The 16,891-nt window shown below is 36.0% G+C and overlaps 1 protein-coding gene across 1 annotated transcript in view; it reads left to right on the top strand.

Annotated features, from left to right (window-relative positions):
• Nucleotides 1–12,009: 12,009 nt before the first annotated feature.
• LRP1B (LDL receptor related protein 1B) overlaps nt 12,010–16,891 on the top strand; it is a 1,636,277-nt gene continuing 1,631,395 nt past the window's right edge. Inside the window, exons 1-2 of the mRNA XM_026453105.1 lie at nt 12,010–12,145; nt 12,618–12,740. Coding sequence (XP_026308890.1) covers nt 12,010–12,145; nt 12,618–12,740 — 259 coding nt within the window. The remainder of the gene's footprint in view (nt 12,146–12,617; nt 12,741–16,891) is intronic.

Genomic DNA, 16,891 nt, shown 5'->3' with positions numbered 1-16,891 from the left:
GCATTTCTACTGAAATTTCAGAAAAGAACACACAACTGCAAAGCATTAATCCAATGATGATAATAACTCCAGTCAACCATGTTGAATGTGTCAGCTTTATTCCACTGAATATATATCCTTTGTCTCTTGCTAAATAAAAGACAGGGTTTTTACTCTTATATCTGTGTGTGTCTGTGTGTGTGGGGGGGGGGGGGGGTATTTTTTGGTGAAGAAGCAGTTCCAGATAGGTCTGTATTGAATGCTTTGTAATTTCCTATATCACTGTCGAAAAAAAAACACAAGAAACCTACCAGTGTTTAAATGATTAAGGAAAAAAATCCCTACATTCTCCCTGAAAATTAAATGTCAAATTGGATTTGAAATGTTTGCAGAGGTACTTTTCATTTGTTCATTATGATAGAAATGATAAATGAGCGAAGCTTCTTCCTGGGGATAATGTACTTCTTCAAGTTTTCAATTTTGTCTCGTTTTTATATAAGATGTTTTTGTGAGTACAAATTGCCATCTGCAGCTCCAAAAACACTTGGTGCTTAATAAGGCATAGAATGATTACACATTTGGTAGCATCCAATAGAAAGCATAAAAATATACTATTATAATTTTTTGGTGAAGGACATTATCATGTTTTTGTATTTTTCCATCTCCCAAGAATAAAAACATGTATACACACTTGTACACAAAAATATATACTTCCCAATTCATACATTTCTCAGATACCAGCTACTTACAAATTATTAATGATTTATAATGTTTTTCATAAAATTCAGTCGCATGCTTCTAGTCATTATTGCTGGCCTTCATCCTGTGCCAATGTATCGGAACTGACATTTGACATCAAGGAGAAGAAAAGCCAATTTATGTAAAAGTAGATCATGTTGAAACTAAAAGTGACAAAGGAGAAAAAGGCCTTTAATGTTACACTAGCTTGCAACATGCTTGTTTCTTACTCATTAGATCAGGCTTACACCTGGGATGTCTTGGCTGTGACATGAAACTGGGAAATTGTTTTAGTCTCTCTTTGCTATTGTAACAAATTATCACAAATTGAGGGACTCAAAGCAATACAAATTTCTACAGCGTGGCAGTCAGAAGCCTGAAGAGTGCTCAATGGGCTGAGTTCCTTTGGAGGCTCTAGGTGATGATCCTTTTCCGTGTCTTTGCCAGCTTTTAGAGTTAGCCTACATTCCTTGATGCTTGGCCTCTTTCTCAGATTACAACTTCTTCTTTCCTGGCACATATACTGCTCTGCTCTCTGATCTCCCCCTGACAAGCACCCTTGTGACGATATTGGGCCCACTAGGATAATCTAGGATTATCCCCCACTTCAGGATCCTTCACTTAATCACATCTGCAAAGTCCGTTTCACTATGTAAGGTAAAATATTCACAGATTCCAGGAATTAGGATGTGATCTTTTTGAGGGTGCCATTATTCAGCCTACCATAGAGCTGTTATTCAATTTTAGTCAATTTCAAATTGTATTCTTATTTGGCTTGTCTCTCAATCCATCTTAGTTTCAAGGATGAATTAGCTCTAGCTAGCATTGTACACCAATCTTTTTTGTTGTTGTTGTTGTTGTTGTTGTTGTATTTTTTAGTAGAGACGGGGTTTCACCGTGTTAGCCAGGATGGTCTCGATCTCCTGACCTCGTGATCCGCCCGTCTCGGCCTCCCAAAGTGCTGGGATTACAGGCTTGAGCCAACACGCCTGGCCTACACCAATCTTAAAACATGCAAACTTGTGTACATATTGTGTGGGTGTATGTGCACATATGTCTATAGAGTAAGGTTCAAATAACACTCTCTCAGCATGATAACAAAAATTATTGATTAAAAATCATGTTATACTATTGAAATATAAATACTTTTCATTCCTCAATGCCCTTCCAATTCAAGGCTCTGCTGATTTTTCAGGATGGGTTTATCATAGACGAGTGATACCATGAATTGTAATCTTAGAGTGTCTAACAGGGTTTATTTTTCAATAAGCCAGCCATTTTGTAAAGAATATTTTATTTGCAAAATGAAACTGTCCAAGTCCAAGCATTTTTGGTCTACCTTCCCCAACCCCGAGCCCCTAAAATGTACATAATCCAAATATATTTTTCTATTCCTATTAATTATAGACTTAAGATAGTGAGTACATTTTATCTTGTACTTACAGATGTTTTATTCCTAAAGGAATTATCTTTTGCAAAAAACTATAACATGTTTGGCTAACTTACCATTGTATGCCAGCTATTATAAAAGTCTGATTTTCTGCAGTCTTTAGGAGACTCTGGAGGGTAACACTGAATCTCAAGCTTGCTTTTCAGTCTTCATGGTGGTTTTAATTTTATATAGTGTAATCCTTACTATTCAGGTATTTCATTTTAACCATGGGAGAACTTAATTTTATTTTGGCGATTAACTATCACCAAAAAAAAAAAAAAAAAAAAAAGCTATTTATCATCCTGAAAATAAAACACAGAATACTAGTATTGCTTTGGTTTTTCTTTTAGCTCCTCTTTTTGCAAAAATAATGTATAATTATTGGCAGAAAATTTGATGTTTTTCATTGAAGTCTTCTTTAATTATATTTTTGACATATAATAATTGTACATATTCAGACAGATAATGACGTTTCCATAGATATATTGTACAGTGATAAGACCAGGGTAATTAGCATATCTATCATCTCAAACATTTATCATTTATTGGTGTTGGGAACGTCCAATATCCTCCTTCTCACTATTTGAAACTATAATATATTATTGTTAATCATAGTAATTCTACAGTGATACAGAACACTAGACATTTATTTCTCCTATCTAGATGTAATTTTGTATCCTATAACAAATTTCTTCCTATCCCCCCGTCCCACTATCCTTCCCAACCCCTAGTATCCTCTGTTCCACTTTTTACTTCTATAAGATAAACTTCTGTAACTTCCACATATGAAAGAAAACATGTCATGTTTAAGATGTTTAACTTTCTTTTCCTGGCTTGTCTCACATAATATAGTGTCCTGTAGCCTGAAGTCTTATGTTATTGTAAACATGAAGTCTTAGAACAGAACCCCCTGCCCTCTAGAAGTTCATCACACAGTAGGTACAATATATGCAGCAAAGTACAATAGAAGTTTTTTGGTGTTTTGAGTAGAGTGTTGTGGATCCAGTAACAGAAAAAGAAAAAGTTCACTGGGAAAGTTTGTATTTTTTTTGTTGTTGTTGTTGAGATGGAATCTCACTCTGTTGCCCAGGCTGGAGTACGGTGGCATGATTTCAGCTCACTGCAACCTCTGCCTCCCGGGTTCAAGCGATCATCCTCCCTTAGCCTCCTGAGTAGCTGGGATGACAGACGCACACCATCATGCCTGGCTAATTTTTGAATTTTTAGTAGAGAAAGGGTTTCACCATGTTGGTCAGGATGGTCTCGAACTCCTGACCTCGTGATCTGCCCACCTTGGCCTCCCAAAGTGCTGGGATTACAGGCATGAGCCACCACACCCGGCCAGAAAGTTTTTATTAAAGGATCTAAAATGCCATTAGACTTTAGTGAATGATTGATTAGAAATGTGTTAGATAGGAAAGGGCATCCCAAACAAAGCATTATAACAGTCAAGATATAGAAATGTTCGCCAGGTGCAGTGGCTCACACCTGTAGCCCCAGCACTTTGGGAGGCCGAGGTGGGTGGATCACGAGGTCAGGAGATGGAGACCATCCTGACTAACATGGTGAAACCCAGTCTGTACTAAAAATATAAAAATTAGCTAGGCATGGTGACGTGCACCTGTAGTCCCAGCTATTCAGGAGGCTGAGGCAGGAGAGTGGCGTGAACCCGGGAGGCGGAGCTTGTAGTGAGCCGAGATGGCACCACTGCCCTCCAGCCTGGGCGACAGAGCGAGACTCCATCTCAAAAAAAAATTATATATATATATATATGTTATATTTAGGGAAAGTGAATAGAATAATAATGAGAGTTAAAAGTGTATGTTGAATTGGTAAAATGACAGTAGAAGAAAGTATTTAGAAAGAAGATCTCTAACCGTATTATGAAAAACAATTTAAATGGAATTCTGAACAATTTATGCTTTATCTACATATGTACATTTTTCTGAGGCAGGTGAATGTAAAGGAAAGGGATTAAGGTACTTGATATTTGATAACTAACATTGTTCTTGTTACATTACATGAACTTTATCAAAATTTGAAGCTGCATTTGTAATATCTTCTGTAGGCCTCTACAAGAATTCTGTTCTCCTGGTAATGAATTCATTGTCTGCTATATGAGACAAAAGAAAATATAACCATATTTCTCTTTTAGCAGTTACGAGTGTTGTGGTATGAATCATCCTATGTCATGAAACATTCTATGTTTAAATTAGCAATGAGATGTAGAGACAATAAATAAGTATTTGATGTTAACTAAACTCTGAAAACATAAGTCACAGCATTTCCCTAATACTTAGCTGTTCAGATGATTGTATCTATCTTACCTATTCTTTGAAAGTATTTTTAAACCTTATTATCTGAGCCCCCAGGGATATTGCTGTTTAATGCATGCTATCCCTCCTTTATGTTTAATTTGTAATTAGCTACCAGAATGAATCATTTATATTTCCTTAAAGTTTGTCTATAGTGCCCTTTTATACATTCATTAGGCAATTATTAAGGTAATATTAGTATATACAACATTAGTATAACAAGTGAACTTTTAGGAAAGATGGTATATGATTTTTGTAAATTAATCATGGTAAAATATTCAAGGAGCTAGGAGTTACATAGTTGGTGGAGTAGACCCCTACTGATGTTAGTTTTAGTATTTGACTTCATTTCTGTTTTCTGAAAAGATCCAATTTAGCAGTTCCTCTTGATTTTAAAATGAGAAAATATAAATTAGCTAGTCTGTGACAACTCATGTATATACTTTTTTTCAGCTATGACTATATCCAACTTTCAAAAATATTTATTATAAATTTCTATTAAAATGCATAATTAGATGTCTTTATATAAGTATAGAAGGATAATTATACTAAGCTTTTCTCATGCCAGGGTGAATCCAAACTGAGTAAACTGTGTAGGCTATGCTTGTCCTAATCTTTTCATGTCTTTTGATTGCAAGAATCTATTATTATAAAGAGATATACATGGTACTAGCTTTGATCTTCTTCCTTAGGGATGTAAGTGAAACCGCCTTCACATTTTCATAAGCTCCTTGATTTAATGACAGTGTAAAACACTATGTTTCATATAATAGGAAGACATTTAAAATAAGATTAGTCTAACTATCTCAGAAGTGTGGGATGAAGCATTAAATAGGATAAATGAAAAACACACATATATACAACATGTTTAGCTTCTGATTCAAGGAACTCAATAGGGTGGATATATGTTTAGGTAGTCATCATGAAATACTGAAAAATTTTTTCGTTTGAATCCTATATCTAATGTTTTTAAAAACTGACTTTGAAAAGGAATATCTGATTGAAAAATAAATAGGTGGGTTATATAGCAGGCTATTCTTAACTGCGATTTCCTAGAGGTATAATATAAAACTGTCCCCAAAACGGTAACAATGTAAATTGTCTTTAAAGGTTGAAACTTGCCTTAGCAAGCTGATAACATAGGCTCATTAGGTAAATCCCATTAAGTCTATCTTATTCCTGAAAAAAAAAAAAATGTCATTTTTGAAGCATGATGGATTTGTGTGTATCTCTCTATACATATGAGTATTGAGAATGGGTCGTGTATTAGTCAGGGTTCTCTAAAGGGACAGAACTAGTAGGATAGATGTATATATGAAAGGGAGTTTATTAGAATTGATTTACACGATCACAAGGTGAAGTCCCTTGTGATCTGGCCATCTGGAAGTTGAGGAGCCAGGAAGCCATTCTGAGTCCCCAAACCTTAAAAGTAGGGAAGCTGATAGTGTAGTCTTTGGTCTGTGGCTTAAGGTCTGAGAGCCCCTGGCAAATAACTGGTGTAAGTCCAAAAGCCCAAAACCTGCAGAACTTGGAGTCTGATGTTTGAGGGCAGAAAGCACGTAGCACAGGAGAAAGGTGGAGGTCAGAAGATTCAGCTAGTCTAGTCCTTCCACCTTCTTCTGCCTGCTTTTATTCTAGCAACACTGGCAGCAGAATAGATCGTGCCCACTTAGACTGAGGGTGGGTCTGCCTCTCCCTGTCCACTGACTCAAATGTTAATCTCCTTTGGCAACACCCCCACAGACACACCCAGGAACAATACTTTGCATCCTTCAATCCAATCAAGTTGACAGTATTAACCATCACAGTTGGTTTGCATATTTTCCCAAGAGATTTTCTCCTGAGATTTTCCCTAAGAATTATTCTATATCTATGCCTCCATATAGGAGAATATTTGGATATTAAGACAAAGTAAAATGAACAAAACATCCACCTGTCAACTGTATGCTTGTTAACCTTAGCTGGATCCTCATTGCTATTAGAAAGTTATTATTTCACAAATTCTTAGTTGATTCCTTTCCTAACTCTACAGCAATTATTCTAAATCTTTACCACCCTTTCTACTGTGTCCACAGTTGGTTACTTCCGGTGGGTTCGTGGTCTTGCTGACTTCAAGAATGAAGCCCCAGACCTTAGCAGTGAGTGTTACAGCTCTTAAAGATGGCACGGACCTGAAGAATGAGCAGTAGCAAGGTTTATTGTTAAGAGTGAAAGCACAGCTGCATCCATGTCCGTACAAAGGATGCAAACTCATCCTTTTTTATGGCTGCATAATATTCCATGGTGTATATGTGCCACATTTTCTTAATCCAGTCTGTCACAGATGAACATTTGGGTTGATTCCAAGTCTTTGCTATTGTGAATAGTGCCGCAATAAACATACGTGTGCATGTGTCTTTATAGCAGCATGATTTATAATCCTTTGGGTATATACCCAGTAGTGGGATGGCTGGGTCATATGGTACATCTAGATCTAGATCCTTGAGGAATTGCGCGGAAACCATCATTCTTAGCAAACTATCACAAGAACAGAAAACCAAACACCGCATGTTCTCACTCATAGGTGGGAACTGAACAATGACATCACTTGGACTCGGAGAGGGGAACATCACACATCGGGGCCTATCATGGTGGGGGAGGGGGGAGGGATTGCATTGGGAGTTATACCTGATATAAATGACGAATTGATGGGTGCTGACGAGTTGATGGGTGCAGCACACCAACATGGCACAAGTATACATATGTAACAAACCTGCACGTTATGCACATGTACCCTAGAACTTAAAGTATAATAATAATAATAAAAAAAAGGGTGAAAGCACAAAACTTCCACAGCCTAGAAAGCAACCCAAGTGGGTTGCCGCTGTTGGCTGGGGTGTCCAGCTTTTATTCCTTTATTTGTCCCCTCCCATGTTCTGTTTTTGTCCTATCAGAGTACCCTTTTTTCAATCCTCCCTCTAAGTGGCTACTTTTAGGATCCTACTGATTGGTGCATTTTACAGTCCTCTTGCTACCTACAGAGCACTGATTGGTGCATTTTTACCGAGTGCTGATTGGTGCATTCTACAATCCTCTTGCTAGCTACAGAGTGCTGATTGGTCAGTTTTACAGTCCTAGCTACAGAGTGCTGATTGGTGCATTTAAAATCCTCTTCTAAGACAGAAAAGTCCTCCAAGTCCTCACTCCACCCAGGAAGTCCCACTGGCTTCACCTCTCACTACCTTGTTCAGATTTCTAAAACTAATCCTGCTTCTCAGTTCTTTGAGAAAACACAACAAACTATGACTATGTTAACTTTCTTCCCTACCAGCAAAAAATCGATCTATTTCATTTTTCCATCCTTTTTCCTCAAGGCAAGTGTTTCTACTATTGTTTCAGTTCTTATTCCACCTCTACAAGTTTTTCTCCGGCACATAGCTCTACTTTCACCTTCTTCTTGGGCCTCCAGTCTCTCTTCCTCTACTGTATCTTTCCCTCAGCCTATGTGTCTACTCTAAATTTTTAGAACTCACTGTGCTTGAACTTTGTCATGAGTGATTCAGTTATCAGAATTTCACATAACTTTAGTAAATCTCCTTTCCCCATGCATCCTCCTCCTGTATCTGTGGCTGGACCTTGTTTCCTCTGTCTCCCTGCCTGACCTACCCTTACCTCTTTGCCTCTTTCTTTTGACTGCCTATTCATCCCCAACCCTCCTCTCACTTTAATTTAGTCTACAGCTATTTCTTTTCCTTTTTCCATAGTTTTTCACTAACTTCTTTTAGCCCCAGTTCTCTTTTGTTTCCATTTTTACCCAGTCTCCTGAATTATAGACTTAAATATTAGATATTTCATCTTGGATGTCTCCAAAACATCCCATAATCAGTATATTTTTTAAATGGTTGGAAAGTTATAGATTTGGGTTCAAATATCTGAATTTAAGATCCTGGCATTTATTAGATGGTTAACATAATATTTGACTTCAGTTTCCTCTTTAAATACAGTCTTGAAATTCCATTCACCAATGTGTTTTTCCACAGTACCATCTCCTCTCACCTGGATCATTGCAATAAAATTCTAGTTGATCTCCCTGCTTCCACCTTCACTTCACTGCAGTATATATTCTCAACATAGTAGACAAAATTATTCTTTAAAAAAGTAAGCCAGATCCTGATGAGAAAGGAGGAAGAAAGAAACCACTGAGTCAGGCAGTTAGAGCAGGTCCTCGGTAGAACTCCTTCAAACCAAAAACAGCCTGAAAATCAAGCTGAAGGCCCCAGATAAGAAAAAGCCCACATCCCTGTATGGAAACACCCACTCTGTGAGCCCAGATGAAGAAATTTCACTATTTTGGGGGCACATTTCTCTCCCCTTGGTGCCTTTGTCCCATTTTGTACTCTTCCTCCCGATTATGTCTTACCTTTCATCTGTTTTACATATATCTATCTTTCTGTGATTGGCCACAGACAAATTCTTCATTTGCAAAAAGTGAAATGTCACTAAAGCTCTCAACTGGTTGTGGGCCAAGCCTTCACTTCTGCCTCCAATTCGTTCTTTACACTATCCTGTCTCTTCCTGAGTGTTGCATTTTCAAAAACGGCTCATAGACCAGTCAACCCACTCCTCCTCATTCTCAGCCCATAAAAACCCCAAACCTAGCCCCACAGCAGGCAACCCTCTTTTGGGCCCCCTGTTGCTGCTGACATCTTTTCTGTCACTTAATAAATCTCTGCCTTAACCCTCTCCAGTCTGCGTGCCTTATTATTGGTTGTGGCACAAGAACCTAGAACTCTCTGAATGGCGGAAGCAAAGAGCTATAACGCTCCCACCCACTGAGCTGCTGACTGTAGGAGTCAATGAGCTGTAACCCTCCCTGTCACTCACAGAACTATGGGAGTGAAAAAGTTGTTAACACTGTTACACTCCTCAGAATCTTTTAATGGTCCTCCATCCTGTTTCTTATTTGTTTGTTTTTAGTAAAAAAAAAAAAAAAATTACCTGGTCTCTGGAATCCCATACTCACTGATCATATCTTTTCCTAATTTATCTTTTTCTGCAGGCACATTGACCTCTTTTGTATTCCTTAAATTTGCTGAGGACCCTCCTGCCTCAAATCCTTAGCCCTTGACCTTTAATTCAAATGGGTGTCATTCTCACCTTACTTCAGCCTTTATTCAAATGTCATATTCTCTGTGACATATATTCTGACCACCTATTTGAAATGTATCTGCCTCCAAACTCTAACAGTCAGTCCCCCCATCTGTGTTCTACTTTTCTCAATAAGGTTTATCTTTTAATATGCTATACACTTAGCTCATTTGTTTCGTTTTTGTTTCTCTCCTCCCTTTACAATGTAAGATCCATGATCACAGGCATTCCGCTCTATTTTTATTTATTGATTTTCATTATGGTATCCCTAGTGCCTAGAACACAGTAGAAGTTCAATAATATGTGTGGCATAAATAAATGAACGAACAAATTGAGATGGGGTGATGCTTTTTGCACTACATAGCACTACAAAATATTCACTATTTATTCTTCTGTTATTTCTACTATTATTGCACTCCCCACCATGAGCAGGCTCACAGACACATGTACACATGAACCCAGTCTTTTTTTTTTTTTTTCTATCTACATATCATAACTTGGTCTTATGATGCCATCCATTGTTTAAGCTTATATAGTTGAAGACATATTGGAGCCTTTCAAATATTTAGTCACCAATTCTTAACTCATATGTCACATCACTTGGATCAGAGTGTTTATGATTAGAATTCATTAGAATTCATTTAATTCCCCAATACCTTAGTCTAATCATCTTGAACTCTTCTCTAGAGAATTGTAAGAGTCTCCTAGGAGATGGCTTTGTAGCATGTTTTATTATTAATTACCTTTTCTTAAGTATTTTCCATGGCTTCAAATTACAGACAGAATACTTCTAATGGCAATCAAGGTCCTTCATAACTGATCTTGACCTATGTTTTTAAGATGCTCTATTCCAACACCATAAATCATTTTTATGGTCTTCTTCTTTATATTTTCAACAAGTACTTATCAATTATTCACTGAGTTACACACTATGGAATGACATTTCCCCTTCTCCACATAACAACTTTTTATGGTTTAGGAGGAATGGAGGTAAAATCTAGCATTTCAAGATCATAGATCAAACACAAAGTTGCCATAGATAAAATGAACATCCATTCTGACTTTTCTGTGATAAACTTTGTTTATACTTGTTGTCCCAGTGTAATTACTAATAAACCTGCTTTCAGTCTCAGAACTATCTCAGCTTGGTGATAAATTATATGGTCTCCTTATCTATAAGCAAAATAATTTGAATTTTATTCCATGCTCTTTCTCTACATTAACTTCAAAAATTATGTGACAGCCTAAAGCAAAATGTAAGCACTGCCCCTCTAGCATTCAAGCATACTTATAAATATCACACACCACTGTTTGGTGGGGAAAACCCAGGTCTTATAACCTGAATGACATTTCCATTTCAGTAGAAAATGTATTTTATCTCAAATGCACCACAATAATTATTACCTTAGCAACTGTTTAAACTTTATCTGGAATGTCCTGTATTCCACTTATCCAAAGCCCACCCATCTTGAGAGGAATGCACGCATCCCAAAACTATTTTTTTTTTTTTAATTTATTTATCTCAACCTGTCTCTTTCTGTGGCCTCTTTTACCATTTTTGGGGGAATGAGATCTGTAGACACAACTAGTCTGTTGGATCCTTTAAGACAAAGACTGGCTTCTACATCTTTGATTCTACAGCACCAAGTATGGGGCCAAATACAAAGTATGCTTAAGCAACTTAATGTAAAATATCATTATGATAGTGATGGTGATGAGCATGTTGTTGGTGGTTAACTTAATGAAAATATAATAAGATAAAATAGCTATAGCTTGAGTATGGAAAAGGCTACACTTTTACCCCACATCTGTAGATTTTAAAGATATATGTGTTTGTAATGCGTATTTACTGAAATTTATGCTGCTGGTATCAGGAGGAGGGAAGTTGAGGGAGAGAAAGGAAATATGTACCATATTAAATCAAATCTAGGATACCACTGAGAGTAATATGTAGTATTATTTTCCATATTGCTCGGGCAAAAGTGTCAATTAAGTTATGGCCTAATGCTTTCATATCACTTAAAATTTTTATTTGATATTTATTGAAAGAGCTCACCGAGAGCTATTTAATGTCGGTTATTTTTTAATCTTAAGTTATTTTTATATACACATAACAAAATTACCGTGAAATATAATGGCTAAGGTATTCCCAACACTTCTTCACATTCAGAGACCGTGATTGTAAGAAACATTCCTATTTCAGGCATACTAAGATGTAAAGATGAATTAGTTTTTAAAGGGACTCACATGATATAAGTAAGTATGTTGTGAAAAAACAAACATCTGACGAGTTTGAGAGGACTTGAGGAAAGGCTGCAGATATCAAATATCCTGAAACAAAGGAAGGAAAATAGCAGACATTTTAGTCACAACCAACTGTAGAACATCTGAGTTAGAAAAAAAAAAAAAAAAAACCTTATGGAAGTTTACTATCACTTCTGCCGTCTAGTAGCAGAAGTTGTCACCTTGGAAGTCATGGCAAAAAGAAAAAAAAAAGAAAAAAGAAAATACTGTGATATTGGGTATCCAACTCACATAGAGACGCGAAGTCCCAGTATCGGCATGGATGATTAAGAACTGAATACTCAGAAATGGATTTTTAACGATAATATTAATATTTAACTCAACTGATTTTTTTCTTTCTCTCGGAGCTGAGAAACTAAAATTTCTATGCTCAAGAGCCTCTGCTTTGATTCAACATCTTATATAAAACTTACTTGCTGAAATATCTATATTCCGTCTTTGATCCAATAAAGCCCCGAGTCATAAACACAGACAGAATTTTTGACTATTTCCAGAACAGATTGTGTGAACCTATAACAAAGTCAAGTGTATTAAAATTGTGTGTTTGAGCTGAGTAGTTAAAATTAAGAAAAATAATTGGTTTGTCTTTGTTGCTGAACAGAAAATGTGGATCATATTCATGTGCCTTTTATGTATTGCTTTCTCACATTTCATCTTTGTACTGCTCCTTCTGCCCATATTCAGATCATTCATATTTTATTTCGAAACATTTTCATTTTCAGATCAGCAGTTGTGTGATCCTGGTGAATTTCTTTGCCACGATCATGTGACTTGTGTCTCCCAGAGATGGCTGTGTGATGGGGACCCTGACTGCCCTGATGATTCAGACGAGTCTTTAGATACCTGTGAGTAGAAAGGTTCTCATGCCATTCGGATTTATCTTACATGTCAAACTAAATGTCAGTTGTTTTCACAGATGACTGCTGTTCTAGATTATTCTTTTTTTTTTTTTTTTCCGAATAGTCTAAGAAATTTGAAACCTTTTGTTTGTGTTTTCTAAAATATGAGTATGTGAAGGAGAGCATAAGATGCAGTTTTGGAGTGTGAATTAACTTATGAAAGGAAGAAAATGTGAGGTTAATTATTTCAATGTGATTGTGTTAACACTAGAAAAAAAAATGACTTGAAAAAAAAATTATTTAAAATATAGAACTAAAAGGGAAAAGACCTTCCCCAATAAATTATCTCACACATTTTGAGACAGAAAGAATATCGAAAAAGTCAAGCTTTAGTTCCCATGTTATTTCCATTAATATTTTAAGGCACTACACATATAATTGAACATAGTTTCCTTTGAGACTGAAAGATAGAAACTTTATCCATTCATAGAGTTAGGATATTTGTCTTTATAATATCACATTCAGAAACCCTTAATATACATGAATCCTAATCATAGTTGTACTACTATAACTTGGAATCCACCGAAGGCTTTTTCCATATTACAAATACCACTATAACAAAATTATAAATAATAATATGACCATAGCTACATATGGCCCACTTTTTTTAATACCCACTTATCATAAGGGGTATGAACAGTCCCCTGAATATTGGTAGTGATATTTCTAAAACTTCTCATATCAACCTGTGCTCCTCGGGCAACCAGGTATGCTGACATGTCAATATCATCCCCAGAGTAACCACATAGTTGTATGAAATTAATGTGAAAAAAATACATGATCTTCATTGCTTGATAATGTTGAAATAACAATTATTAGTTCCATTTTCCATTTTCATTTACCCGTTTTCAAGTCTTGCAGACAGTTTTGAAGAAAACCTTGGTGTTAGAGGCAAATGCTTACTAATTTCCTTTATGTTCAACAGTCTTTTTAAGGTTTCTCAAACAGTGAATACTTGAATATTTGTAAGAATTGCTTCTCTTTATTTTGAGCCAATCACTTTTTCCACAGGAAGAGGTTATAATCATTTACTACTACATCTCTAATTTTCACCAATTTCACTAATTAACTCCCAAAATCCTTTCAAAACTCTTGACTAGACTCCTTACAGCATAGACAAGGTTCTCAGCAGATAAGTTAAAAATAAAAGATTCATAGGAAAAATTCTAATGCATAAATTGTGATAAACCCATATAGAGGAATATTATTTGGTAATAAAAAGGAATGAAGGATTCATGCATGCTGCAACATGGATGAACCTGGAAAATATGCTAAGGGAAAGAAGCTCATCAAAAAAGATCACATGTTTTATGATTCCCTTCATATACAAGATGCAAAATACGCAAATCTATAGAGATAGAAAAGCAGAGAAGGTATTGCCAGGAGCTAGGTAAGGTGGGTTGCAGGGAAGGGAATGAAGAATGACTCTTATTGAATATAGTCTTTGGGGGTTGATGAAAATGTTCTTAAATTAGATTGTGATGATGCTTGCACAACTCTGTTGATATGTTTTAAAACACGGGAATGCACATTTTAAATGGGTAAATTATGTCATGTCAATTACATCTTAATAAAGGTGTTTGAAAAGTGAAGATAAATCTCAGTATTGTGAATATGAATGAAGAGATATAGGAATGTGGAAAAACAACAATAATAAATGCTTTTGTCCTACATTATACAAATAGTGAGACTACATTTCAATATCCCAACTCTCTTTAAGCTTTAACCCTCTCCTTTTCAAGTGCTATCTAGAAATGAAATTCTCTCCTCTTTAGCTACAAGGAAAGACTGCCATAGCATAATCAGGGTAAGAATCAGGGTTCTTTAATTTTGGTCATAGGGTCTCACATTCTGCCCTGAGCCTCCCATGAATTCTGTGAAGGAGAAAATAACAAGGACATGACATAGATTTGCAGAATTCATATGCAGGAAAGCCAGGATGGAGGAGAAATGCCATAGAACTGTGTGACTGGCACAATGCAATAGTAGTTGAGAAGAAATGGTAGCATGGCATTTCTAGGCCGGAGTCTCCTTCATACTGGTAAAGAATGGTGAACAAGGATGTTCCATTTGTGCTCAAGAGGGAGCTCAGTGGAGAATCAGACTGGAGAGATTTTGTGTCTAAAGGGGCAGTAGTAACCTGTGTAGTTAGTAGGTAAAGTCCAGAGAGAAAAGAGACCTCTCAATGCATGTCAAAGTAGGTGACGACAAATATTCCGCCCTCCTCCTATACCCACTCCATGTCTCTAAAATCATGGCAGATACCCAGCAGGCCCACACCAATGGACCAGGTCTGTATGCACTGAGCAGTATTCACCCTGATTGATTAGGCATCTACTAAAAATGGTTAAAGTCCCACTGCAATTCTCTTAAATATTTGAACAACTGCCCTGCCGATAAGGTACATACCACCTTGAATTTGTGTAATAAGGGGGTCCTTCAGTTCACAGAGATTAGGGGCTTTTAGCAGACGGAGGCCTCAAATTGGAAATAGAATGTCAGGTAATTAAAAATAGAGATTGATATTCTGCTTACGTAGTTTGTAAAATAAAATTAATACCTGCTCAAGATATTTTTGGCAGTTGTTTGTTTAAGTATATAGTCCTTTTCTCTCCAATAACATTTGATGGATTCAAATTTAAAATGTTTTTTCACTTTGGCCATTCAATTTTTATCCTCTAACATTAACATTGCTGAATATCCTTAAAGGCAACACTGAAACTGCTCTTTATTGATTAGCCACATAACAAAGACAGAGAAATAACTATATTTTCTAACTGTTTTATTCATTTAATCTGTTCAAGATATTTAGATTTATATTTAATTAGCCTGTTCCATATAAATGGTTTCAGTCAATACCAGTTGAAATTCGGACATGCACAGAGAAAAAAGCTTTATGAAAATGTCAGTCTTTTACAAATTTAAATTTCTCAACCCAGATGTTCACCATTATCATTTTCTGTAATCACAGTACTTTGTAATGTGTTGTTTTATGATATTCACATGCACTCTTCACTAATCTACATAAAATAATTGCATAATTTTATAATTATATGAATGTATACATTTGATATGAAAGATAAATATTAATAATGGAAAACCTTGGAGACTGATTCTTCGGAAGGTTAATTTTGTGCTCAGTGTATGAACAAAAGTATTTCAACATCTTTGATTTGAAGACAAAGTATTTTGTATCTTCAAAATATTAGATAAAAACAGCTGATACAATAGTTATTTTTTTTCAGAAATCCACTTAGCTTTAAAATGATAGAAAGGCCACTGTAGCATAGAATTTATTGTGTCATTATGAAATCTCTGAAGTGACAAAATTCTAACAGGAATTAAATGGATATTGTTTAGGAAGAAGAAAAGCTTTACTTATAAAATGCTTTAGAAGGAAAACATATGTACAGAACAATAAGAAATCCTAGATAAATTTAGATATTTAGAAATCTGAAAGTTTATCAAGTCCATGTTCTCCTTCTCTTCTGTGTTTGTTTGTTCCCAGGCTCTAGCGTATTCGCTAACATTCATGAAGCAGGAGTTAAAGTTCGCTAACAGCAATACACATAGAAAACTGTTGTACGAGGTTCACTTACAACTAAACTGATTTCATGTTGGGAAGAATTATCTAAAATACACAACTGGAAAATTTAAATAATTTATAATCTTACCATTGTGTATGAGAAAGGACTTCGAGTCATAAAAATGAAAGCCTTTATTTCTGCATATTGTTTAAAATAATTTTTGAAGTGTCTAAATAAAGACTAACATCAGTTTTAGGTTCTATAGGCAATGAGAACAAAAACTCAGGGAAATCACCATCTTTCTACTCATAGCTTTTAACCCAGTGTTGTTAGCATAGCATGTGATGAGAATGAAAATAAATAGTGGAAGTGTTTAGTTAGAGAATGGAAGCTTGGTACCACCTGTATCAGGAACGTCTTCTTAAAAGGCACTTAGCAAACTATCACAAGAAGAGAAAACCAAACACCGCATGTTCTCACTCATAGGTGGGAACTGAACAATGAGATCACTTGGACTCGGGAAGGGGAACATCACACACTGGGGCCTATCCTGGGGAGGGGGGAGGGGGG

The sequence above is a fragment of the Piliocolobus tephrosceles genome, chromosome 11 (genome assembly GCF_002776525.5).
Source record: "Piliocolobus tephrosceles isolate RC106 chromosome 11, ASM277652v3, whole genome shotgun sequence".
Taxonomy (NCBI): domain Eukaryota; kingdom Metazoa; phylum Chordata; class Mammalia; order Primates; family Cercopithecidae; genus Piliocolobus; species Piliocolobus tephrosceles.
Note: the sequence above shows the minus strand (reverse complement) of the source record. Positions and strands in the feature narration are given on the sequence as shown.